Raw genomic sequence first — 26,352 nt, forward strand, 5'->3', positions numbered from 1 at the left:
ATCTGCTTTCTTCAGGCTGCTAAGGATAGACTTGAGGTATGTGTGTGGGGTGGGAGTGGGGAGGGTAGGCTCTTTTTTCAGACTTTCTTGGGAAGAACTAATACCCTGTCATGTTCTCTTTTCTATTTTCTCCATTAATCTGATTAAATTTCGCACGTTGTTTTCTAATAATTTCTAAAAACTTCTGATCTGTGTAACGGCATCCTTTTCTTTCTTTTATTGAAGTATAGTTGATTTACATTACTGTGTTAGTTTCAGGTATACAGCAAAGTGATTCAGTTATACATATATATAAATAATATATTTTTCAGATTCTTTTTCATTACTATAAGATATTGAATATAGTTCCCTTTGCTATACATAAATCCTTGTTGTTTATCTATTTTATATATAGTGGTGTGTATCTTTTAATCCCATACTACTAACTTATTTCTCCCCACCCTCCCTTTCCCCTTTGGTAACCATAAGTTTGTTTTTTACGTCTGTGAGTCTGTTTCTGTTTTGTAAATAAATTCATTTGTATTAGATTCCACATATAAGTGATATAATATTTGTCTTTCTCTCCCTGACTTACTTCACTCAGTATCATAATCTCTAGGTCCATCCATGTTGCTGTAGATGGCAATATTTCATTCTTTTTTTATGGCTAAGTAATATTTCACTGTGTGTGTGTGTATGTGTACATGTGTGTGTAACATCTTCTTTATCCATTCATCTGTTGATGGACACTTAGGTTGCTTCCATGTCTTGGCTATTATAAATAGTACTGCTATGAACATTGGTGTGCATGTATCTTTTCAAATTAGAGTTTTCATTTTTTCTGGATATATGACCAGGAGTAGGATTGCTGGATCATATGGTAACTCTGTTTTTAGTTTTTTTAAGGAAACTTCATACTATTTTCCATAGTGGCTGCACCAATTTACATTCCCACCAACAGTGTAGGAGGGTTTCTTTTTCTCCACACCCTCTCTAGCATTTATTATTTGTAGACTTTTTGATGATGGCCATTCTGACTGGTGTGAGATGGTACCTCATTGTAGTTTTTTTTTTTTTACTTTTTTTTTTAATCAATCATCAATTTTATACACATCAGTGTATACATGTCAATACCAATCGCCCAATTCAGCACACCACCATCCCCACCCCACCGCGGTTTTCCCCCCTTGGTGTCCATACGTTTGTTCTCTACATCTGTGTCTCAACTTCTGCCCTGAAAACCAGTTCATCTGTACCATTTTTCTAGGTTCCACATACATGCGTTAATATACGATATTTGTTTATCTCTTTCTGACTTACTTCACTCTGTATGACAGTCTCTAGATCCATCCATGTCTCAACAAATGACTCAATTTCGTTCCTTTTTATGGCTGAGTAATATTCCGTTGTATATATGTACCACAACTTCTTTATCCATTCATCTGTCGATGGGCATTTAGGTTGCTTCCATGACCTGGCTATTGTAAATAGTGATGCAATGAACATTGGGGTGCATGTGTCTTTTTGAATTACGGTTTTCTCTGGATATATGCCCAGTAGTGGGATTGCTGAATCATATGGTAATTCTATTTTTAGTTTTTTAAGGAACCTCCATGTTGTTCTCCATAGTGGCTGTATCAATTTACATTCCCACCAACAGTGCAAGAGGGTTCCCTTTTCTCCACACCCTCTCCAGCATTTGTTGTTTGTAGATTTTCTGATGATGCCCATTCTAACTGGTGTGAAGTGATACCTCATTGTAGTTTTGATTTGCATTTCCCTAATAATTAGTGATGTTGAGCATCTTTTCATGTGCTTCTTGGCCATCTGTATGTCTTCTTTGGAGAAATGTCAATTTAGGTCTTCTGCCCATTTTTGGATTGGGTTGTTTGTTTCTTTAATATTGAGCTGCATGAGCTGTTTATATATTTTGAAGATTAATCCTTTGTCCATTGATTCGTTTGCAAATATTTTCTCCCATTCTGAGGGTTGTCTTTCCGTCTTGTTTATGGTTTCCTTTGCTGTGCAAAAGCTTTGAAGTTTCATTAGATCCCATTTGTTTATGTTTGTTTTTATTTACATTACTCTGAGAGGTGGATCAAAAAAGATCTTGCTGTGATTTATGTCAAAGAGTTTTCTTCCTATGCTTTCCTCTAAGAGTTTTATAGTGTCCGGTCTTACATTTAGGTCTCGAATCCATTTTGAGTTTATTTTTGTGTATGGTGTTAGGGAGTATTCTAATTTCATTCTTTTACATGTAGCTGTCCAGTTTTCCCAGCACCACTTATTGAAGAGACTGTCTTTTTTCCATTGTATATCTTTGCCTCCTTTGTCATAGATTAGTTGACCATAGGTGCGTGGGTTTATCTCTGGGCTTTCTATTTTGTTCCATTGATCTATGTTTCTGTTTTTGTGCCAGTACCATATTGTCTTGATTACTGTAGCTTTGTAGTATAGTCTGAAGTTAGGGAGTCTGATTCCTCCAGCTCCATTTTTTTCCCTCAAGACTGCGTTGGCTATTCGGGGTCTTTTGTGTCTCCATACAAATTTTAAGATGATTTCTTCTAGTTCCGTAAAAAATGCCATTGCTAATTTGATAGGGATTGCATTGAATCTGTAGATTGCTTTGGGTAGTATAGTCATATTCACAATATTGATTCTTCCAATTCAAGAACATGGTATATCTCTCCATCTGCTGGTATCATCTTTAATTTCTTTTATCAGTGTCTTATAGTTTTCTGCATACAGGTCTTTTGTCTCCCTAGGTAGGATTATTCCTAGGTATTTTATTCTTTTTGCTGCAATGGTAAATGGGAGTGTTTCCATAATTTCTCTTTCAGATTTTTCATCATTAGTGTATAGGAATGCAAGAGATTTCTGTGCATTAATTTTGTATCCTGCAACTTTACCAAATTCATTGATTAGCTCTAGTAGTTTTCTGGTGGCATCTTTAGGACTCTATATGTATAGTATCATGTCATCTGCAAACAGTGACAGTTTTACTACTTCTTTTCCAATTTGTATTCCTTTTATTTCTTTTTCTTCTCTGCCGTGGCTAGGACTTCCAAAACTATGTTGAATAGTAGTGGTGAGAGTGGACATCCTTGTCTCGTTCCTGATCTTAGAGGAAACGCTTTCAGTTTTTCACCATTGAGAATGATGTTTGCTGTGGGTTTGTTGTATATGGCCTTTATTATGTTGAGGTAGGTTCCCTCTATGCCCACTTTCTGGAGAGTTTTTATCAGAAATGGGTGTTGAATTTTATCAAAAGCTTTTTCTGCATCCATTGAGATGATCATATGGTTTTTATTCTTCAATTGGTTAATATGGTGTATCACATTGATTGATTTGCGTATACTGAAGAATCCTTGCATCCCTGGGATAAATGCCACTTGATCGTGGTGTATGATCCTTTTAATGTGTTGTTGGATTCTGCTTGCTAGTATTTTGTTGAGGATTTTTGCATCTATATTCATCAGTGATATTGGCCTGTAATTTTCTTTTTTTGTAGTATCTTTGTCTGGTTTTGGTATCAGGGTGATGGTGGCCTCCTAGAATGAGTTTGGGAGTGTTCCTTCCTCTGCAATTTTTGGGAAGAGTTTGAGAAGGATGGGTGTTAGCTCTTTTGTAAATGTTTGATAGAATTCACCTGTGCAGCCATCTGGTCCTGGACTTTTGTTTGTTGGAAGATTTTTAATCACAGTTTCAATTTCATTACTTGTGATTGGTCTGTTCATATTTTCTGTTTCTTCCTGGTTCAGTCTTGGAAGGTTATACCTTTCTAAGAATTTGTCCATTTCTTCCAGGTTGTCCATTTTATTGGCATAGAGTTGCTTGTAGTAGTCTCTTAGGATGATTTGTATTTCTGCGGTGTCTGTTGTAACTTCTCCTTTTTCATTTCTAATTTTATTGATTTGAGTCCTCTCCCTCTTTTTCTTGATGAGTCTGGCTAATGGCTTATCAATTTTGTTTACCTTCTCAAAGAACCAGCTTTTAGTTTTATTGATCTTTGCTATTGTTTTCTTTGTTTCTATTTCATTTATTTCCGCTCTGATCTTTATGATTTCTTTCCTTCTGCTAACTTTGGGTTTTGTTTGTTCTTCTTTCTCTAGTTCCTTTAGGTGTAAGGTTAGATTGTTTACTTGAGATTTTTCTTGTTTCTTTAGGTAGGCTTGTATAGCTATAAACTTCCCTCTTAGAACTGCTTTTGCTGCATCCCATAGGTTTTGGATCGTCGTGTTTTCATTGTCATTTGTCTCTAGGTATTTTTTGATTTCCTCTTTGATTTCTTCAGTGATCTCTTGGTTATTTAGTAACGTATTGTTTAGCCTCCATGTGTTTGTGCTTTCTACGTTTTTTTCCCTGTAATTCATTTCTAATCTCATAGCGTTGTGGTCAGAAAAGATGCTTGATATGATTTCAGTTTTCTTAAATTTACTGAGGCTTGATTTGTGACCCAAGATGTGATCTATCCTGGAGAATGTTCCGTGCACACTTGAGAAGAAAGTGTAATCTGCTGTTTTTGGATGGAATGTCCTATAAATATCAATTAAATCTATCTGGTCTATTGTGTCATTTAAAGCTTCTGTTTCCTTATTTATTTTCCGTTTGGGTGCTCTGTCCATTGGTGTAAGTGAGGTGTTAAAGTCCCCCACTATGATTGTGTTACTGTCAATTTTCTCTTTTATAGCTGTTAGAAGTTGCCTTATGTATTGAGGTGCTCCTATGTTGGGTGCATATATATTTATAATTGTTATATCTTCTTCTTGGATTGATCCCTTGATCATTATGTAGTGTCCTTCCTTGTCTCTTGTAACATTCTTTATTTTAAAGTCTATTTTATCTGATATGAGTATAGCTACTCCAGCTTTCTTTTGATTTCCATTTGCATGGAATATCTTTTTCCATCCCCTCACTTTCAGTCTGCATGTGTCCCTAGGTCTGAAGTGGGTCTCTTGTAGACAGCATATATATGGGGCTTGTTTTTGTATCCATTCAGCAAGCCTGTGTCTTTTGGTTGGAGCATTTAATCCATTCACGTTTAAGGTAATTATCAATATGTATGTTCCTGTGACCATTTTCTTAATTGTTTTGGGTTTGTTTTTGTAGGTCCTTTTCCTCTCTTGTGTTTCCCACTTAGAGAAGTTCCTTTAGCATTTGTTGTAGAGCTGGTTTGGTGGTGCTGAATTCTCTTAGCTTTTGCTTGTCTGTAAAGCTTTTGATTTCTCCATCAAATCTAAATGAGATCCTTGCCGGGTAGAGTAATCTTGGTTGTAGGTTCTTTCCTTTCATCACTTTAAGTATACCATGCCACTCCCTTCTGTCTTGTAGAGTTTCTGCTGAGAAATCAGCTGTTAACCTTATGGGAGTTCCCTTGTATGTTATTTGTCGTTTTTCCCTTGCTGCTTTCAAGAATTTTTCTTTGTCTTTAATTTTTGTCAATTTGATTACTATGTGTCTTGGCATGTTTCTCCTTGGGTTTATCCTGTATGGGACTCTCTGCGCTTCCTGGACTTGGGTGGCTATTTCCTTTCCCATGTTAGGGAAGTTTTCGACTATAATCTCTTCAAATATTTTCTCGGGTCCTTTCTCTCTCTCTTCTCCTTCTGGGACCCCTATAATGCGAATGTTGTTGCGTTTAATGTTGTCCCAGAGGTCTCTTAGGCTGTCTTCTTTTCTTTTCATTCTTTTTTCTTTATTCTGTTCCACAGCAGTGAATTCCACCATTCTGTCTTCCAGGTCACTTATCCGTTCTTCTGCCTCAGTTATTCTGCTATTGATTCCTTCTAGTGTAGTTTTCATATCAGTTATTGTATTGGTCATCTCTGTTTGTTTGTTCTTTAATTCTTCTAGGTCTTTGTTAAACATTTCTTGCATCTTCTCGATCTTTGCCTCCATTCTTATTCCGAGGTCCTGGATCATCTTCACTATCATTATTCTGAATTCTTTTTCTGGAAGGTTGCCTATCTCCACTTCATTTAGTTGTTTTTCTGGGGTTTTATCTTGTTCCTTCATCTGGTATATAGCCCTCTGCCTTTTCATCTTGTCTATGTTTCTGTGAATGTGGTTTTTGTTCCACAGGCTGCAGGATTGTATTTTCTTGCTTCTGCTGTCTGCCCTCTGGTCCCTCATTGTAGTTTTGATTTGCATTTCTCTAATAATTAGTGGTATTGAGCATCTTTTCATGTATCTGTTGGCCACCTGTATGTTTTCTTTGGAGAAATGTCTATTTAGGTCTCCTAACCATTTTTTGATTGTGTTGTTTGTTTTTTGATATTGAGTTATATGAGCTGTTTGTACATTTTGGAAATTAACCCCTTGTTTGTTGTATCATTTGCAGATATTTTCCTCCATTCTGTAGGTTGTCTTTTCGTCTTGTTTATGGTTTCCTATGCTAACATTTTCTAAGTCTGTTGTGATTTTGTTCTTAAACAAAACGAAAATGAAAAATAACCATAACATTTTTTTCCTGTTTTTTAAATGTGATTTTTGATATGGGAAGGAGAGAAATCCATGTGTTTTGTCTTCCATCTTGACTCATAGGCTCCTTTTCTTGTTGCATGTTATTTTTCATAGTTTCTGCTAGAAAACTTTTTTTTTTTTCCATCTTCAGTGCTCAGGTTAAGTGTACCTTATCTCAGAAGCCTTCCCTGACTGCTTCCTTCTTTCTAACATTCTGTTTACCTCTGTCATTCTGTATTGTTTTGGCTTTATTGTATTGTACTAGACAGTGAGTGCCTGAGGATGAATAATGCGATTTTATTCTCTTTACCCTTAATGTATCTGATACACTTCAGGCTGCTAAGTAAATGTTTATTGACTAACACACTGAAGAATGAGTATAAATGTGAGAAGTTTGTCATAGGTACTCAGTCATCAAACTGGCACAACAGTTTTACTAATTAGGATAATCATGCTTACAGTGGGGCTACTAGTCTGTGGGATTTACTTTTCTTAGAGATGTAGCCATTTTCTTAGTTCATAAAAGCATCTTTGGAGACTGGTATAAAATATCAAACACATTGTACCAAAGGGAATCAACAGAGTTTAAATATAATGAGATTTTGATTTAATATTTAAGCTGTTATGACTGCTCTGTATATTGAGTGATATGTTTCTTTTAGGGTCGGTCTTCTGGTATGGTAGAATGTTTATTAAATACTTATAAGCTAAAAAAAATAGTAAGGGAGGCTGGGTGGTGGGTTTGTTGTCTATGTTTAACTTCTAAAATTTAGTTTTTGAATAGGTAAATATATTTTCATAGTTCAAAATTAAAAATACAAACAGGGTAGATTCCCTGTATTTAGAAAATACAAACAGGGAAGCGTCTCTCTCATCCTTTCCCTGTAGATACTTGGAAAGTGATAAGCTTTTGAGGTTCTCCTCCTCAGAATCAACCAGTTTTCATTAGTTTAAAAATAGTGTTGGGTGTGTGTGTGTGTGTACTTGGATTATTAAAATAATTCTGCTAAGCTGATCACTTGTGTTGGTGTAGTATAATGAATGGCTGACTCAAATGTTTTGTGATTTTTTTTTTTCTTTTTTTTTTGTTTTAGATACATCAAATTACGAAATGGCTTGCAGGCACTTTTGATTTCAGACCTAAGTAATATGGAAGGTAAAATGGGTGATGCAACAGATGATGAAGAGGAAGAAGAAGAGGAGGAAGAAGAAGAAGAAGATGATGACGACGATGACGACGACGATGATGAAGATTCTGGAGCAGAAATAGAAGATGATGATGAAGAGGGTTTTGATGATGAAGATGAGTTTGATGATGATGATGATGAACATGATGATGATGATCTTGATACTGAGGATAATGAATTGGAAGAATTAGAAGAGAGGGCAGAAGCTAGAAAGAAAACCACTGAAAAACAGGTGTGAATCATGTCTGTTATATCTTTTTCTAATTTGGAAATTCCTTGGGATAAGTTCCAAACTTATGTTTTATCTCTTAATGGCCAAAAGGAAATATATATCTTTTGATCTTAGTAAAGGTATATTTATTCTGTATAAAGATTACATTTAAAAAATATTTTGCTCTAATTATAAAAGTTACAAATGCTTATTATAGAAGCTAATGGAAAATAAAGAAAAACAAAAATATAAAAGTTGCCCATAACCATAACTCTCAGAGGTAATCACTGGTAGTATTTGATTGCATTATATGTTTTAAAAACAAATGCCTGGAGGTGAGGATCTGCATAATTCTTAGTCTGGTATAGAGGAGCAAGTGAGAGTATCATCCTTGGAGAGACTGGAAAAAGCATAAGAAAAGAACAAGCCTAGTGTAGAGTCCTCACCTGGGCCTAGGGTTCTAAGAGTCCTCATATGGGTAATTTCTGTCTTGGTAATTGAATGTGATTTATCTCTTTTTATGAGGAAGCACCAAAGGTCTGAATAAATAATAAGTAAATTGGAAGAAATGAAATAGAAATGGGGAGTTGAGCTTAGTTAGTGAAACATATAATAACAATAGGTGAATAGATAAATAGGGCTTGATAGAGATAATTTTCCTCTCTGGATATTTTTTGAAGAATGCTTCCATTTTGCAGTAGGAAGTACCTATATTGGAGGATAATATTCTGGAGCTATTATAGTGGAATTGATCAGCAAATGTTTATTAAAGCTAGTATCTTGAATATTGATAAGGCATTCAACATGGTACAGTCCTCAAAGAATGAATTAAGTTCAGATTATTAACACTAAAATCTAAAGGTCATATGTATAATACTATGAAGTCAGCTCTCAAAGTGTGAAGAGGTGAGATTTAAGTAGTAGATATGGCCTAAATAAATTCTTTGATAGATACTCTTCCTGGAAAAAATTATTTTTTTTTTAAAGAAGATTGTGGCAATTCTTTCACTGAGGTGTTGGAGGGATTAAGTCATGTTTAAAGAAGCTATTTGCCCTTGCTATTCAGATTGCAAGTGATGCCTGTTTTGGGAGAGCAAGATAGGTCAAGTGGTTTTAGCTTGGAAAGCTTTAGGGATGAGAACAAAAACACTGGGGAAAAAAAAAAAAAAAAAAATATATATATATATATATATATATGCTACTTGATAGTCTATACTAAAGTCTTTGTAAGTAAATCGGGAATTAATAAGTTCACTTTTAATTTAAAATAGATCTCGTAATTCCAAATAGAGGAATAATAGAAGGGAAGAAATGATAAAAGTCAGAATGGAAAGAACATTGACAGTCAGGAAACCTGAATTCTAATTCTGAGTCTGTCACTATCTTTCTGAATGATCTTAGGCCTTTTCATTTTCTCATTTTTTTCTCATTTCTAAAACAAGAGAATTAGGTTACATAAATTTTAAAGTCCATTTTAGCTCCAAAACTTACTGTGTTATAACTTCATAACTGAATATTCCTTGTCTGTAAGTTTCTTTCTATATGTCTGTCTGTCTATTTGTAGCTTTTCCTGTGTTTTTAGACTTCTTTATACCTTCTATCAACTGATAAGCAAAACTCTAGGATTAAATTAAGAATTGTTTTGACAGCCAATTTTATTGTCAAGATGTAATAAAATATCTTATACAGAAATTGTGAACCTCTTTGACAAATGAAGATGTGCATCCAGTATTTTGGGTACCCCTTTTTATCTTGCTTAAGTGCATCAAACTCCAAATGTTACCTCGTCTAGAAGCAGCAAGGTCACATTCTAGAGATCATTTAAAAAATGGCTTAGATGCTGCCTTTCTTTTCTGAGAACTTGGTATGATATATTCCCTCATAAGATATTGATAGCTCATTCTCTGGATATTAGAAAGGAATGGAGGAACCTAATGCAATTTGAAGAAGAGATAGAATTGTTTAGATTCAGCTGCAGTGGGTACACGAGTGAAAGGCTTTCCTTTGATCCCATGATCTGGGAAAATGATTTATATTCATTGAATGAATAAATGCCTACTACAAAAGGGAAATAACGTAGGTAGTCTAGGTAAGAGGTGGCTTAAGAGTAGTATAGGGTTTGCAGCGGTTTTATGATTTTTTGTTTGAAAAATGTGAAATGTGTTCAGGATAAATATGCGAATTTATAAGGATAGTGGGAAGAAATAATTTTGAGGTTTTTGGAGAACTTTTACCTAATTAGGAAGTTAACTACTCTTTTGAGTTATCATTTTTATCCCTATTTTCTTCCTCTCAAAAGGAAATTGTACTTGATCTGAAAGCTTTGATAAATTAATAAGATTGGAATTTAAGTATGATATATGCTGAATTATGATTTGTTTAGGCCTTTCTTAAGTCAATTCTCAAGTATGAATTTTTCAAGTATGAATTTCTTGGGTAGATAATTATCAAGTATGAATTTCTTTTCTAGCAATCGCAGAGCCTGTTTTTGCTGTGGTCAAAGCTGACTGATAGACTGTGGTTTAAGTCAACTTATACAAAAATGTCTTCAACCCTGCTGGTCGAGACAAGAAAACTTTATGGGGTAGTTGGAGCTGAAAGCAGGTTAGGCATCTATTAAACATCACAGAACAGGTTAGACTGTGCCTTGAAGAAGTGGATATTCCCTCATGTTGTAACTGAGTTTATGTGCCTAAGTCTTAAGTATGGGATTTATGGTATCAAGTGAGACTATTTGGTTCTTCCAAAAACGTACTTTTTTTTTTTTTCTCCCCTGACACATGGTTAGACTTTATACCAGGTGTATGCTATTTTTTAAAAGCCCTCTAAGAGGATAACCATTTATCAAAACAGTCTTGTGTCATCAAATCTGTTAGCCCTTTAAAATTGACATTTGTAAAATTTGGGAAAGTTAATAATTCAACTTTCTATCCTCAAGGATTCAAATTGACTATTTTTCTCTCCCCTTTTGTACCTTTTAACTTATAATGATATAATGGTATGCCCTGATCATTTTAAATGCAGAATTTGGTATGCCTCCTGACCATCTATTTTGTTGGAAACTGATTTTCCCAAGGTATTGGGAGAATATCAACCAATAAGTATTCTATATATCTTCAATAAGAAGTGAAGAACTAAAAAGCCTCTTTAAAGTTCAGTTTTGTAGTTTTTTAATAGTTAAAGATTTTCTTTCTTAACCATTTATTTATTTTCTTTGTTAGTTGTTTTCCTGACTTGTTATTTTATGCCCTGTTTTAATAAAAACAAGATTTTCTGAGTAACATATTGAGAAGTTTCCATCTAGTAACTGAGTTACTGAACACAGAGAGCCTTTAATTGCTTAGAGATCTTTAGACAGAATCTACTCAGGTATATTACTTCTGAAGATTTCTGAAATCTGATAAATCAGGAAACAAACTTGGTCCAGAACTTTGAAATGCTGACACAAAATAATACTTGGGTGGGCTGGCCAGTCCCGCTTCCCTTTTTTCTGTCTGTTTCTGCTTTTTTCCTTAGGTCTGCACCTGTTCAGCATTTGGCAGGATGGCAAGAGGAGGAGCAGCAGGGTGAAACTGACACAGTTCTGGTGAGTTTCACTTTGCTGCTCCTCCTGATTCTCAGGGAAAGAATTTTGTTACTTTCTATTGGAAAAAGTCCATCTCCAAGTGAATCTTTAAAATGAGATGATAATATTATTCCTTTAGGATTGACTCACTGTTTATTTGTATGTGTTCTACTTACTCCAGTCTGCAGCGGCTCTTTGTGTTGGAGTTGGGAGTTTTGCTGATCCGGATGACCTGCCTGGGCTGGCACACTTTTTGGAGCACAGTAAGATCTTTGTAAAATATCATTCCCGGGTGTGTTTTTCCCTCTAAATTTGTATGAAATGATTTCAAAGATAAGTAACTGGTTTGGTAGAATTATAATTTGTTTAATAAGAGAAAAACTAAGAAAAAATGTTAGTGGATGTCATAGGGGAAGACTTAATTTTAATCTCCTTGAGTGCACTAGTTTTGAGGATTAGAGTGAAACCACTTAGAAAACTATTTTAAAATGTAGGTTTTATTATTCAGGTACAGGAAGCCCAACAAATCAGGAGAAAATTGCTAACCTCTAGGAATTTAGGCTATAGCCTTGGGAGGGGCAGTCTCTTCCAGGGCTGGCAAGGCCTCAAGATGTCAAAGCATCAGAAATACAGAAGATAAAAAGGCATGATTAATATCAAAACAAAACAGAAAATCTTCAGTTTAATTATGAATGTACCCAAGTAAAACCTTTGTGAATGCCATACAGTTATGAATACTTGAATTACTCGTTTTTTTGTGTTCTGGTTTTCTAAGCTATTCAATACTTGAGGGTAAACTTCTCATCTTATGAGATTTTATAGTAGAAATTAATCTGCTTATACGTCTGTGTTTACATTTTAACCTTTTCACAAATAAATTATGTATTTCTTTCATTAAAAATAAAATGTCTAGGCTTTGAGTATAAAAGTAATATATGAACATTATAGAAAATTACAAAAACAGAAGTGTAATGAAGAAAGTATTATCCAGACGTAACCATTGTTCATGTGTTGGCATATTTTCTTTTTTTTTTTTCTGCATATGAGAAATTTCATCCTTGTTAATAAAAACATTGCCTGTATCTTTGTGTTCTGTGACTGTGTTCTTTCCACTTAGTGGTATTCATGGGTAGTTTGAAATATCCAGATGAGAATGGGTTTGACGCCTTCCTGAAGAAACATGGGGGTAGTGATAATGCTTCAACTGATTGTGAACGTACAGTCTTTCAGTTTGATGTCCAGAGGAAGTACTTCAAAGAAGCCCTGGATAGGTAATTAACTCAAAATGTATTTTTATTTTGATTATCTATTGCCACCTTACAATTGGAAATATTGGGCATTGTTCTATGGTATTTCTTTTCGAGCAGTGTTCTAATTCTGTAGAATTGTCACAATGCTTTATTTGGAGAAAAGAGCAAATTATAAATACACCTTGGCTCTTGTTCTGTAATCCTTAGTCTTTGTTTTAAAGATTAAACTGAAGCCCTTTAAACACCTTTTGAGTTTTGTATGTAACATAGTCTCTATTGACTCATTATTGCAATTGTTATTTTCTAATTTAGTAGAAAATATGGAAAAACAGAGAAGCAAAAAGAGATAAGATTGCTCCCAATTTCATAATCTAGAGTTAACTGTGATTGATATTTTGGAATATAGCTATCTATACTCGTAATGTATATGGGATCAGCTTGTTCATATCTTTTCATATTTTTAAACAAGGTATATCACTTTTACATATAATTTTATAATTTATAAAGCATGATTTTAAGTGATTGTGTATGATTCATATTGTGTAGAAGTACCATAATCTGTTCAGCCAGTAACATATTATTGGACAGTTGAAATGTTTCCAGTTTTCTAGTATTGTAATGCTATGATGAATATCCTAATCTTTGTGTACATCCTTAATTATTTCTTTTAGTTAAGTTCTAAGGAGTGAAATTTCTCAGTCTATTTTCATGAATATTTTTAAAACTTTTTTTAAAAGAACTTTTGATACTCACTGTAAAATTGTCTTCTAGAAAGTTTATGTCAGGGCATTAGTAGAGCTTTGCTATCACAAGGTTGTAAACCAAAGCCTACGCTGGAAAAAAAGGTGTCACTTTATACCAAAATCTAGATAAATGTAAGATTGAAATATAAAAAAAGAAATCTCAAGTTTGACCAGTATAATGTAAGCCCTGAGGGCAGAAATTTTGGACTATTTTTTGTCGATATATCTCCAGCATCAAGAATTTGGCAGATACTTGATATTTCTTGAATGAATTAATACAGTTTTTCTTTAATAGAAAAAAATGCCATAAAATCAAAACACAAATGGCAAAAAAAAACCTCAAACCATGACAAAGGTCCAGTTTTCTTAAAAAAATTGTCTCATCCCTTAAGAGATTAATTGAACCCTGAGAAAACTTCTAGGTAAATTCCTGTAAGTTGAAAGCATATGCCATTATTTTCAATGAAATAAATATTTTATGTGTTCTTGAACCCCCAAATTAACAACTTTTTGTCCTAAAACAATGCCAAAATTCCATTAAAATTGATACAATTACTTTGATGACAATATTTATAATAGGATACAACTTAGTGGTTTTTCTTCATTAATCTAAAATATGGCTGTCTACTTGCATTCAGTGAACTAGTTTATAGCTCTTTTTTAATCGTATACTTAAGGACATGCTCATAGCACATATATTTGATCTCAGTGTTTCTCTAATTAAACATTTAATTCCCAAATAACAAATGAAAGAATAGAGACAAAAGAAATTAACAAAGACAATGCAAATGATGCCCAAATTTATCTTCTATAAACTTAGAAAATTAGGAATACTCTGGGACTTCCCTGGCCGTCCAGTGGTTAAGACTCCACGCTTCCACTTCAGGGGGCGCAGGTTCAATCCCTGGTTGGGGAACTAACATCCCACATGCCGCATGGCCAAAAAAAAAAAAAAAAAAAGCCACAAGAAAATTAGGAATACTTTTAGGATGACTGCATGTTTGCTCTTGTTTCAAAGTTTTCAGCTTCCAAGTTTCACAACATCGAAACAGGTCTTTATGTGTGAAGAAAGCTTAAGTAGTAGACAAGTTGAATTCTCATGACTTTATATTTGGTTATATCCAAATATAAAGAAGGAAAAAATCCACTTCATTGGAAAAAAGAATAGGCAAGGGATATGTTGAATAAATTCTGACCAACTCAGAGATGATGAAACTTGGTATAAAGTCTAGTTAAAGAACTTGTTTCATTTCTTCTTAAGAAATTCTGTGTATTTGAAATCTAAGGACCACTTCAGGAAATCAAAAGATATTTGCACATTTATTATAGATTATTTCTACTTAAAAGAAAAAGAAACTATCAGAATTAATAAGAAGAATGCTACTGCTTAATAGGAGAAATAAATAAGAATATCAAACTATGAATTCATGCCGTAAATGGTAGATAGTGGTAGAGCATTAAGCATTGCATATACTATAATAAGTATGAAAATATTACACTTCTGCAGTTAGTAAGGAATAAAAAGTCTTTGGATCATTTTCAAAGGACTCATATAGCGTAGATTAAGTGCCAGTATTTTTTAATAGGTCAGTAAAACCCAGTTCCCTCACAGGTCACATTGTTTATCAGTATCTTGAATCGGTTAAGTAAAAAGTTGAGGAGATGACTGAATTTTTACTCCAGTAAGTAAATGAGAATGGAAGCTGCTTTTGCTCTGGTGGCATTTGCTAATTTCAATAAATTTGAACTTTGGTTTATCAGTATTTCAGGGCAAGAGCAAGAATTATCAAAGCCCAGGATGTTCATATAGTGGGATGTCTAACAGGATGCCCTTCTCATGATAAACTGGGACTCCAGAAGGCATCACCCTCAGGTTGAAGAAATGGATTAGCCATCCTGAGGAATTACAGCCTGCTTTCAAAATGCCTGAGTTGTCTAGTGAACCTTAAGCCTTGATTGTGATTTAACATGGTCCAGAACTGGTAGTGTTCTCTGATGCCCAAGAGAAGCAAACACAAATCCTCTCAAAAGGAAAATACCTTTATTTTATGCTTTACATTACTCCTATAAACAGTTTTTCAAGTAGAGTGACCAGCATTCAGTCACACGTAAGCAGGCACACAACAAAACAAGACAACATGAATGAGAACAGAAAACAGAAAAAGACTTTTAATGCCTTAGAAATCGTAGAGATTGGAATGTACAATTACAAAAATGATTCAGTTTTAAAGAAATAAGGGACAAGTTTGAATACAGTTGAAAGGCATAGGAAACTATAAAATGTGACCTATGGGATTTGAAATATAAAAAAAAGAAAGAGCATTTTGAACTGAGACATGATAATTGAAATTGAAACCCAATGGACAAGTTTAAGAAAAGAGTAGCTATAGATGAAGATAGAATTTGTGAATTGGAAGATAGACCAAAAGAAATCCCTAATACAGCATGAAGAGAAAAAAGATAAAAGGTACAGAAAAAAAGGAAAAGAGACATAGCAGATAGAGTGAAAATGTCAAATATGTATTTACCTGGAGTCCTAGAAGGAGAGGAGAGAAAAATAGAGTAGACAAAATACTTGAAGGTTTGATCACTAGAAAATTTCCAGAACATCAAATCAGACGTTAAAGAAGTTTAACTAATTCCAAAAGTGTATATTAAAAGACATCCACATATAGAAAGATATAGTGACTACAGAAAACCAAATATAGAAAATCTTTGCAAGATGGAAGGGCAGAACTCCTTCAAAGTCATATAAGTTAGTCTGATGGATGACTTTTCGATAGCAGTATTGGAAGCTAAAAGATAGTGGGATATCTGTAATAGCCTGAAAGAAAATAACTACCAACCACAAATTCTACACCAAGCAAAAAATACCTTGTAAGAATGATTGTAAAATAGACCTTTAGACACACAATTGAGAGTGTGTGCCACCAGCCAACTTACCAAAGGAAATTTAAAGAATTTATTTCAGGCAGAAGGAAAATGCAGATCAGAGATGCAAAAAAGAAGAACAATGAAAGTCATTTTATGTGAATAAATATAAATGAACATTGATTACTTAAAACAGTAATTATAAAACTTAAAAAGTATACAGAATTAAAACAACAATAACTTATCAATCAGGAATAATGATAATGGAGAAAAAGGTATTTTTATAAGGTATTGATTAACATTAGACATTGATAAGTTAAAAGGATACATGTAATATTTTCTAGGGTAACTTCTAAAAGAACACAATTTGAGCATAAAAATTCCAAACCAGTACAGGGAAAACATTTGGAATAATTCTTTTTAATAATAAATTCAAAGAAAAAAAAGTAGTAGGAGAGACAGAACAAGTGGGAGAAGCAGTACAAAGTAGGATGGAGGTAGATGTTGATCCATATATAACAGTAATTCTCATTAAATGTAAGTGGATTAATTTCCAATTATACATTGTCAGACTGGATTTTTAAAAACCCAATCAAATAGTTTTCAAGACTTAGATGTAAGGCTTGAAAAAAAAATTACTGTTGTTCAAAAGGCTCACTTCATATTGATAAAACTTAACTAGGAAGACATAATTATTTCCAGTTTGAACACATCTAGTAACATAGCCTCACAGTAAATCAGATATAAAAACCAGTGAACAAGTAACCAACTGCAGTGGGAGATTTAACACCCCTTTCTCAGTAATTGATAGAACAACCGTAAAATCAATAAGGATGTAGAAGATTATAACAAAAGGATTACCACTTTTTTTCATAGATGTATACAGAATGCCTAATTAACACCTTCTAACTACACAATTTTTTCAGTTGACCATATTTTAAGCCACAAGTTCAGTCTCAAATTTCAAAGCATTGAAACCATATTAATTATGTTTTCTGAACAGTGTACAGTTAAATTTTAGCTAGAAATCAGAAGCAGAAAGCCGACTAGAACATTGCCTTATGTTTGGAAATTAAATATATTTCTAAGAAACACCTGGGTAAAAGAGGAAAGCATATCAGAAATTAGAAAGTATTTTATATTAAATTATAAAAATATTATAGAACAAAAGTTGTGGGATGCAGCTATAGTAGTACTTAGAGGGAAATATATAATCTTAAATGTATATGCTAGAAAAGAAGAACGGCTTAAAATTAATGAGCTGATGACTCTCAGGAAGTCTGAGTAAGACCAGCAAAGTATGCCCAAAGAAAGAAGAAAGAAATGGTGAAAATAAATGAAATAAAAAGCAGACTGACCTCAGAAGAATGGTGAAATAGGACCTCCAAAAAGCCCCTCCTCTATAAAAGCAATGAGAACATTGCCAAAATTGTCAAAATCAACTTTTTCAGAACTCTGGAAATAACAAAAAGTTTGCAACAATCCAAGGAGTATTTATTCAAGCGAGTGACTAAATCTTACTAAGAACAGTGAGTTTTGTGGCATTTTAACTTGCCCTATTTCCATTGCCCTCTACCCAGCTCTACAGTAGTCTCGAAAACAAAGAGGTCCCACAATCTCAGTAAAAAACAGCAGTCTAGCAGCCACTGGAGGGGGCTGGATGGATTTAAAGCTCTCTAAAAACATCATTCTGGAGAATCTTCATTATTTGACCTGTCTGGTAATTTCCTGGGAACCACCATTCACGGATTTTTATGTATTTGGCCTGACTGGGAGCTCACCCATTTGCAAAAATCTTTCTCTGGAGGCATTTGTCGAAAACATTTGGATGGAAGTTGTTTACCTTTGTGACTACCTGAGGCAGTGGTTAACAGTTGGGGCAAACAAATAGGCTATTCAAAAAGCTTAAAAGGAAAAACTGGAAAATGAGATATCCTAAGGGGCTTTGAAAAGCTCCAGTATATTCCTGGAAATTTTGAAAGTCACATATGTGCATATAGCTGTGTCATGTCCAGGGCTGTGTGCATGCTCAAGAAAGACCTAAGAATGCCTTAAGCTCTCACCATGGTTGACCTTGAGTCTCTGGGCAAGCAGAATGTGATGGCTAAGGCAGAGTTGTAAACTGCCTGACTGAATGTTGAAAGCATCCCCCCATATGCACAGAGAACCCCTTGGCAAGGCATTTAATGAAATCTCTCCACAACCAAAGATTATCATTAAGCTAACCAAGCAGTGGTTGTACTTGCCAAAGAATATGGACTTTACAGAATTAGTTTAAGAAAGGTACTAAATATATAAACAGTAAGAACAGCAAACAGCAATAACAACAAACCCTGAGGAGGGAGGAGAATCTTGATTTACAGAGTTGCCACGTTACATTATTTAAAATGTTGTTTTCAACAGAAAGTTATGAGGGATGCAGAAAGTATGGCTGAACACCAGAAAAACAGTAGTCAATAGAAACTGTCCCTAAGAAAGCCCAGATTCTGGAGTTACTAGGCAAAAACTTTAAATCACCTTTTTTTTTTTTTAACATCTTTATTGGAGTATAACTGCTTTACAATAGTGTGTTAGTTTCTGCTTTATAACAAAGTGAATCAGCTATACATATACATATATCTCCATATCTCCTCCCTCTTGCATCTCCCTCCCACCCTCCCTATCCCACCCCTCTAGGTGGTCACAAAGCACTAATCTGATCTCCCTGTGCTATGTGGCTGCTTCCCACTAGCTATCTATTTTACATTTGGTAGTATATATAAGTCCATGCTGCTCTCTCACTTCGTCCCCGCTTACCCTTCCCCCTCCCCGTGTCCTCAAGTCCATTCTCTAGATCTGCGTCTTTATTCCTGTCCTGCCCCTAGGTTCTTCAGAACCATTTTTTTTTTTTTAGATTCCATATATATGTGTTAGCATACGGTATTTGTTTTTCTCTTTCTGACTTCACTCTGTATGACAGACTCTAGATCCATCCACCTCACTACAAATAACTCAATTTCGTTTCTTTTTATGGCTGAGTAATATTCCATTGTATATATGTACCACATCTTCTTTATCCTAAATCACCTATTTTAATTATGTTCAAAGAGCTAAAGAAAACTATGTCTAAGAACTAAAGGAAAATATGAGAATGATGTCTTACTAAATAGAGAACATCAATAAAGAGATACAAATTATTAAATAGAACCAAATAGAAATTCTGGAGTTGAGAAGTACAACTCAAATGAAAAATTAACTAGAAGGGCTCAACAGAAGATTTGAGTTAGCTGAGAAAGAGTAAACAAACTTGAAGAAAGGTTAGTTTGGATTGTCCAGTCTGAGGAAAAGAAATAAAGAAAAGGAATGAAGAGAAATAAACAGAGCCTCAGAGATCTGTGGGACACCATCAAGCATAGTAACATGTGTATCATAGGAGTTCCAAAAGGAAATGAGAAAAGGGTAGAAAGTATTCTTGAAGGTATAATAGCCAAACTCTTTCCAAATTTGATAAAAGACCAAAATCTACACATTCAAGCAACTCAAGGATTTCCAGAAGGATAAACACAGTGGTATTCACAACAATGACATTCACAATAAGATACATTATAATCAAGCTGTCAGAAGCCAAATGTAAAAAGAATATTGAAAGTAGCAAGAGAAGAGCAGCTTTTTTCATAAAAGTTAATCTCAATAAGGTAAACAGGTGCTTTCTCATCAGAAATCATGGAGGCAAGAAGGCAATGGTATATGACACATTCAAAGTGCTGAAAGAAAAAGACTACAAACCAAGTATTTTATATCCAGCAAAAATATCCTTCTAAATGGAGAAATTAAGACAATCTCAGATGAACTAAAAACCAAGTTTTAAGTTTGTCATTAGCAGATCTTCTCTATATGACATATTAGATGGATGGAGTCCTTCAGACTGAAATGAAAGGGTGCTCAAATCCACATGAAGAAATAAAGCATACTGGTAAAGGTAACTATATAGGTAAATATAAAAGAAAGTATAAGTATACTTTTTGTTTGTAATTTTTTCCCTATCTGATTTAAAAGATAACTAACTGTATAAAGCAAAAATTATAAATCTGTGTTGATAGGCATATAATGTATAAAGACATCATTTGTATGGCAATAATAACACAAAGGAAGGGAGAGAGAACAGGTATATGGGAGTGAAGTTTTTGTATACTACTGAAGTTAAGTTGGTATTAATTCAAAATGGATTTTTATAAGTTAAGATGTTAGTTAAGAAAATAACGAAAAATATAGTAAAAGAAATGGCAAGGGAATTTAAATGGTACTCTAGAAAATATCTATTTTAACAAAAAGAAGTCAGCAATGGAGGAATAGAGGGGAAAAAAGACATAAGACTTACAGTAAACAGATAGCAAAGGAAGATATAAATCCTGTCTTATCAGTAATTAAGTTAAATGTAAACAGATTAAGCATTTCAATTAAAAGACAAGATACTGGCAGACTGGGTAAAGAAACATGCGTCAGCTATAAATGCTGTCTGTAAGAGACACACTTTAGATTAAAATACACCACTAGGATGGCAATAAGAAGATGAAAAAAGATATACATACAAATAGTAATTAAAAGGGAGCTGGAGTGATTGAACTAATATCTGACAAAATAAGACTTTAAGATGAAACTTTTTCTAGAGACAAGGGAATTTTATAATGATAAAAGGGTCAATTCATCAATAAGGTATAACAGTTATAAACATAAGTTCATCTTTCAAAGGAACCTCAAAATACATAAAGCAAAAACTGACAGAATTGAGGGGGAAAAATACACAATTAAATAATAATAGTTGCAAATGTAAATATCCCACTTTCAATAAAGGATAGAACAACTAGGTAGATCAACAAGAAACAGAAGACATGAACAAGAGTATAAACTAACTAGACATCTACAGAACACTTCACCCCAAATCAGCAAAATACACATTCTTCTAAAGTGCTGCATGTATTTTTCTCCAGCATAGATATATATTAGGTCATAAAATAAATTTATTCCCAATAAATTTGAAAGGATGAAATTATACAGAGTATGTTCTCTAGCTATAATGTAATGAAATCAGAAATCAGTAACAGAAGGAAATTTGGGAAATTTCACAAATCTGTAGAAATTAAACAACCTTACCCTAAATAATCAATGGATCAAAAAAGAAATCACAAGGGAAATTTAAAAAATAGAGACTAATGAAAATCAAAACAACATACAAAAATTATGGGATGTATCGAAACCAGTGCTCAGAGGGAAATTTATAACTGTAAACACCTCCATTAAAAAAGAAAGATCTCAAGTGACCCTAAACTTCCATCTTAATTAACAAGGCAAAGAAGGGCAATCTAAACCCAAGTAAACAGAAGGAAGGACATAATAAAAATTTGAGTGGAAATAAATAGGGAATAGAAAAACAATAGAAGATAAAACCAACAGTTGGTTATTTGAAAAGATGAACAAAATTGACAAACTTTCGGCTAGACTAACCAAGAAAAAGGAAGGCTCAGATTATTAAAATGAGGAATGAAAGAGTGAACATTAGTATGATCTTAACCAAAATAAAAAAGAGTATAATAGAATATTATGAACTATTTTATGCCAACAAATAGATAACTGAGACGAAATGGACAAATTTCTAGAAAGACACAAAACTATTGAAACTGACTTAAGAAGACAGAAAATCTGAACAGACCTGTAATGAGAGATTGGATTAGTAATCAAGAATTTACCAAATGAAAAGTATAGACCCAGGTGACTTCACTGGTGAATTCTACCGAACATTTAAAGAATTAACACTAATGCTTCATAAACTCTTCCAAAATATAGAAGAGGAGGGACACTTCCTAAATCATTCTATGAAGCCGGTGTTACTCTGATATCAAAACTAGAAGATCATTGCACAAGAAAACTACAGACTAGTATCTGTTATGAATAGAGATGCAGAAATCCTCAACAAAACCACAAAACTGAATCCAGCAACATATAAAAAGGATTATGCACAATCCAGGTGGGATTTATCCCAGGATTTCGAGGTTAGTTCACCATACAAAAACCAACCAACATAATATGCCATATTAATAGAAGAAAGGACAAAAACACATTCCAAAAATCATCTTAATATAAACAGAAAAAGCATCTAACAGAATCCAGCACCCTTTCATGATAAAACACTTGATAAACTAGGAATAAAAGGGAACTTCCTCAACCTGATAAAGGGTATCTATGAATAACCCACAACTAACATCATACTTAATGGTGAAAGGTTGAAAGCATTCCCCAAAGATTAGGATCAAGATATCAGCCCTGTCCACCTCTATTCAACATTGTAGTGGAGGTTTTAGCTAGAGCAGTTAGACATGAAAATGAAATAAAATCATGAAGATTCAAAAAGAAGTAAAACTATCTCTATTTGCAGATGGCATAATCTTGTACAGATGAATCACATTATTTGTGGAGAATTCACCTACTCACTAAAATTTATTTGTAACTCCAAAATGAATACTTGCAGTGCTTTTGTAGTCATTCATGGACATGTGAAAAATTTGTGAAAAAATTTGAAAATTGTTGTGAAAAATTTGAGTTGCCTGGCACACACATTCTCAGCTGAGGTTGAAAAAGGCAACACTCTACCGTTTTGTTTCAACTTTCATACAGAAGTGACCAGAGGATAAGGGACAGTACAATATAGTAAGAGAAGCTCTGGCTCTGGAGCCAGTTCTATGGAGTTTGAGTCCCAACTCTGGTACCCACTGGGGAAGTGGCCTCAGGCAGTTTCCTTAACACTTCTGAACCTCATTCTCTCTTTTGTGAAATAAAGAAAAGAGAATCAACTAGAATGAGATACCTTTAGGATTTAAGATCATAATCTGTGTATGTGTATTACCCCTAGGACAGTCATTCAATACTCGCTAATTCAGCAGTCAGGACAACTTTAGAAAACATAACTACCACAAATAATAGGAACTCATTGTATATGGATAATCCTACAGAGTCCACAAATGACCTATTAGAGCTAATATCAAGTTCAACAAGGTTGCAGGATCAAGATCATTGTACAAAACTCAGTTGTATTTTTATACACTAGCAATGAAAAATACAAAAATGAAATTAAGAGAAAATTCCATGTACAATAGCATTAAAAAGAATAAAATACTTAGGAATAAATTTAACAAAAGAGGTGTAAGAGTTGTTTGTGGAAAGCCACAAAAATTTTTTGAAAGAAATTAAAGAACAAATTAAATTAATGGAAAGCCATCTCATATTCATAGATTACAAGGCTTAATATTGTTAAGATGACAATACATCCCAAATTGGTCTACAGATTCAACTTAATCCTTATCAAAATTTCAGCTGTCTTTTTTGAAGAAATTGATGAGCTGATTCTAAAATTCATATGGAAAGGAAGAGACCAAGAATAGCCAAAATTATCTTGAAAAAGAACAAAGTTAAAGGACTCATATTCCCAGTTTCAAAACTTACTCAAATCTACAGTAATCAAGGCAACATGGTACTGGCATAAGAATAGACATATACTTCAGTGGAATAGAATTGAGGCTCCAGAAATGAACCATTACATTTATTGTCAGTTGCGAGGGTGCCAAGGCAATTCAATAGGAAAGAATAGTTTTTCAACGAATGCTACTGTGACAACTGGATATCCACATGCAAAAGAATGAAGTTGGATCCTTTGTTCATACCATATACAAATATTAACAAATTGAGACATATGCTTAAGTGTAAGAGCAAAAACTATAAAACTCTAAAGAGAACATAGGCATAAATCTTTGTGACCTTGGACTTGGCAATAGTTTTTCAGGTATGACATCAAAAGCAGAAGCAACAAAGAAAAAACTAGACAAACTGGACTCCACTGAAATTAAACACTTTTTTGCTTTAAAGACTCACAGACATAGAGAACAGACTTGTGGTTGCCAAGGGGTAGGAGGGTGGGGGAGGGAAGGATTGGGACTTTGGGATTAGCAAATGTAAACTAGTATACATAGAATGAATAAACAACAAGGTCCTACTTTATAGCACAAGGAACTATGTTCAATATCCTGTGATAAATCAGAATGGAAAAGAATATGTATAACTGAGTCACTGTGCTGTATGCAGAAATCAACACAACATTGTAAATCAACTATACTTCAATTAAAAAAAAAACTTCAGTGAGATACCACTTTGAAAAGAAGAACATTTACAATTATTGGTGAATGTGTGGATAAATTGGAACTTTCGTACATTGCTGTTGGTTCAGCTGTGTTAGAAAATGTAGTTAGAAAACTTCCTCAAAAGTTAAACGTAGAGTTACCATATGACCCAAAAATTCCACTCTTAGTGTACATACTCTACAGAATTGAAAACATATATCTACACTAAAACTTCTACATGAGTGTTAGTAGCAGTGTTATACATAATAGGTCAAAAGTGGAAACAACCTAAATGTCAATCCACTGATGAATGGATAAACAAAATGTAGCACATCCATACAAAGGAATATTACTTGGCAATAAGAAGGGAATGAAGTCCTGGTATGTAATACAACATGAATGAATCTTGAAAACATTATGCTAAGAGAAAGAGGCCAGATGCAGAAGGCCCCATAGTGTATGATTCCATTTATATGAAATGTCCAAAATAGGCAAATCCATAGAGACCAAAAGCAGATTAGTGCTTGCCAGGGGCTGGACAGATGAGGGAATAGGGAATGACCGTTAATGGGTACAGAGTTTATTTTTGGGTTAATGAAAAATTTCTGAAATTAGACAGTGGTAATGTTTACACAATTCTCTGAATGTAGTAAAATCCTTTAAATTACTTTAAAAGGGCATTTTGTGGTATGTGAATTATTTCTCAATAGAAACAATATACATATAGTAATTTCAAGAAAGCTAAATGTTGGTTTGAAAAAACTGACAAAATAGGTAAACATTTCATGAGACTGGTCAGGGATAAAGAAGAATATGTGCAAATATCAAGAATGGAAAAGAATTAAGACATATTGGCAGATATTGAAAATACAGTAAGGTATTTTGAACAACCTATGCCAGTAAATGAAAAAACTAGATGGCGTTCACAAATTCTTAGTAATATTATTTATAAAACCCACATAAGAGAAATTATAATTTAAAAGTTTTCATACTCTTATAATCATTAAAAAAAACAATCAGTAATGAAAACTCTTCTCAAAAATAAACTTGTTTAGAGTCGTACAAAAAATTGAAGGAAGAAATAATTCCTCCCTCGTTTATGAAGGTAGCATGACCTTGATTTAAGAAAGTATAATATAAGAAAAAATATAGACCAGATTCACAAACAGGCTGATATAGCAGTACTGAGTTGGGGTCATCTTAGAAATATGAGGTAGGGTTAGCAGAAAATCAGTGCTGTTCATCGCATTGTCAGATTGAAGGAGAAAAATCATGTCTCAGTATATGTAGAAAAAAATTACGTGATGAAATTCAGTATCTATTCACAAAGATGCTCTTAGCAAATAGAGTATAAGGCAGCTTTCTCAATATGATATTTGATAGTTTAAACCAAACCTTATATTTAATGGTGAAACCTTGAAAGATTCCAAGTTGAGATCAGGAACAAGACAGAGATACGGGTTGTGATTGCTTCTGTTCATCATTCTATTATATTAGGCAAGAAAGAAAAATAAGCAAAATACACAACTGTCAAAGCATATGATATGATTGTGAACATAGAAAATCTAAAATCTTCTACATATAAAAATTAGTAACATTAACAGAATTTAGTAAGATAGCTTGATATGCAAAAATTAAAAAGGATAAAAATGATAATATGTTTAACATATAAAAGTACTTCTATGTATCAGCAACAGTTAGAAATTAAGATTTAAAAAAAGTTTATAAAAGCTACACAAATAATCAGACACTCAAGAATCATCCCAAAAATTATGTGTAAGACCTCTTCATGGAGAATATATTAAAACCTTATTGTGAGATATTTAAAAAGACCTAAATAAATTGAGAGAAATACTATTCATGGATTTGAAGCCTTGTTTTTTTGTTTTGTTTTGATTTTGGCCATGCTGCACGGCATGCAGGATCCTAGTTCCCCAACC

General features: G+C 33.6%; 1 protein-coding gene across 3 annotated transcripts in view; it reads left to right on the plus strand.

Moving 5' to 3' along the window:
* The window catches only part of NRDC (nardilysin convertase), a 95,143-nt gene that overhangs the window by 20,104 nt on the left and 48,687 nt on the right, over positions 1–26,352 (plus strand). For 2 of the 3 annotated variants that reach the window (XM_082370256.1, XM_082370257.1), the window contains exons 2-6: positions 7,536–7,860; positions 10,310–10,443; positions 11,356–11,425; positions 11,586–11,667; positions 12,522–12,675. In XM_082370256.1, the coding sequence (XP_082226382.1) occupies positions 7,536–7,860; positions 10,310–10,443; positions 11,356–11,425; positions 11,586–11,667; positions 12,522–12,675 (765 nt within the window). The remainder of the gene's footprint in view (positions 1–7,535; positions 7,861–10,309; positions 10,444–11,355; positions 11,426–11,585; positions 11,668–12,521; positions 12,676–26,352) is intronic. The other variant, XM_082370258.1, reaches the window with a different exon arrangement.

The sequence above is a fragment of the Balaenoptera borealis genome (genome assembly GCF_965194805.1).
Source record: "Balaenoptera borealis genome assembly, chromosome: 1".
NCBI classification, from domain to species: domain Eukaryota; kingdom Metazoa; phylum Chordata; class Mammalia; order Artiodactyla; family Balaenopteridae; genus Balaenoptera; species Balaenoptera borealis.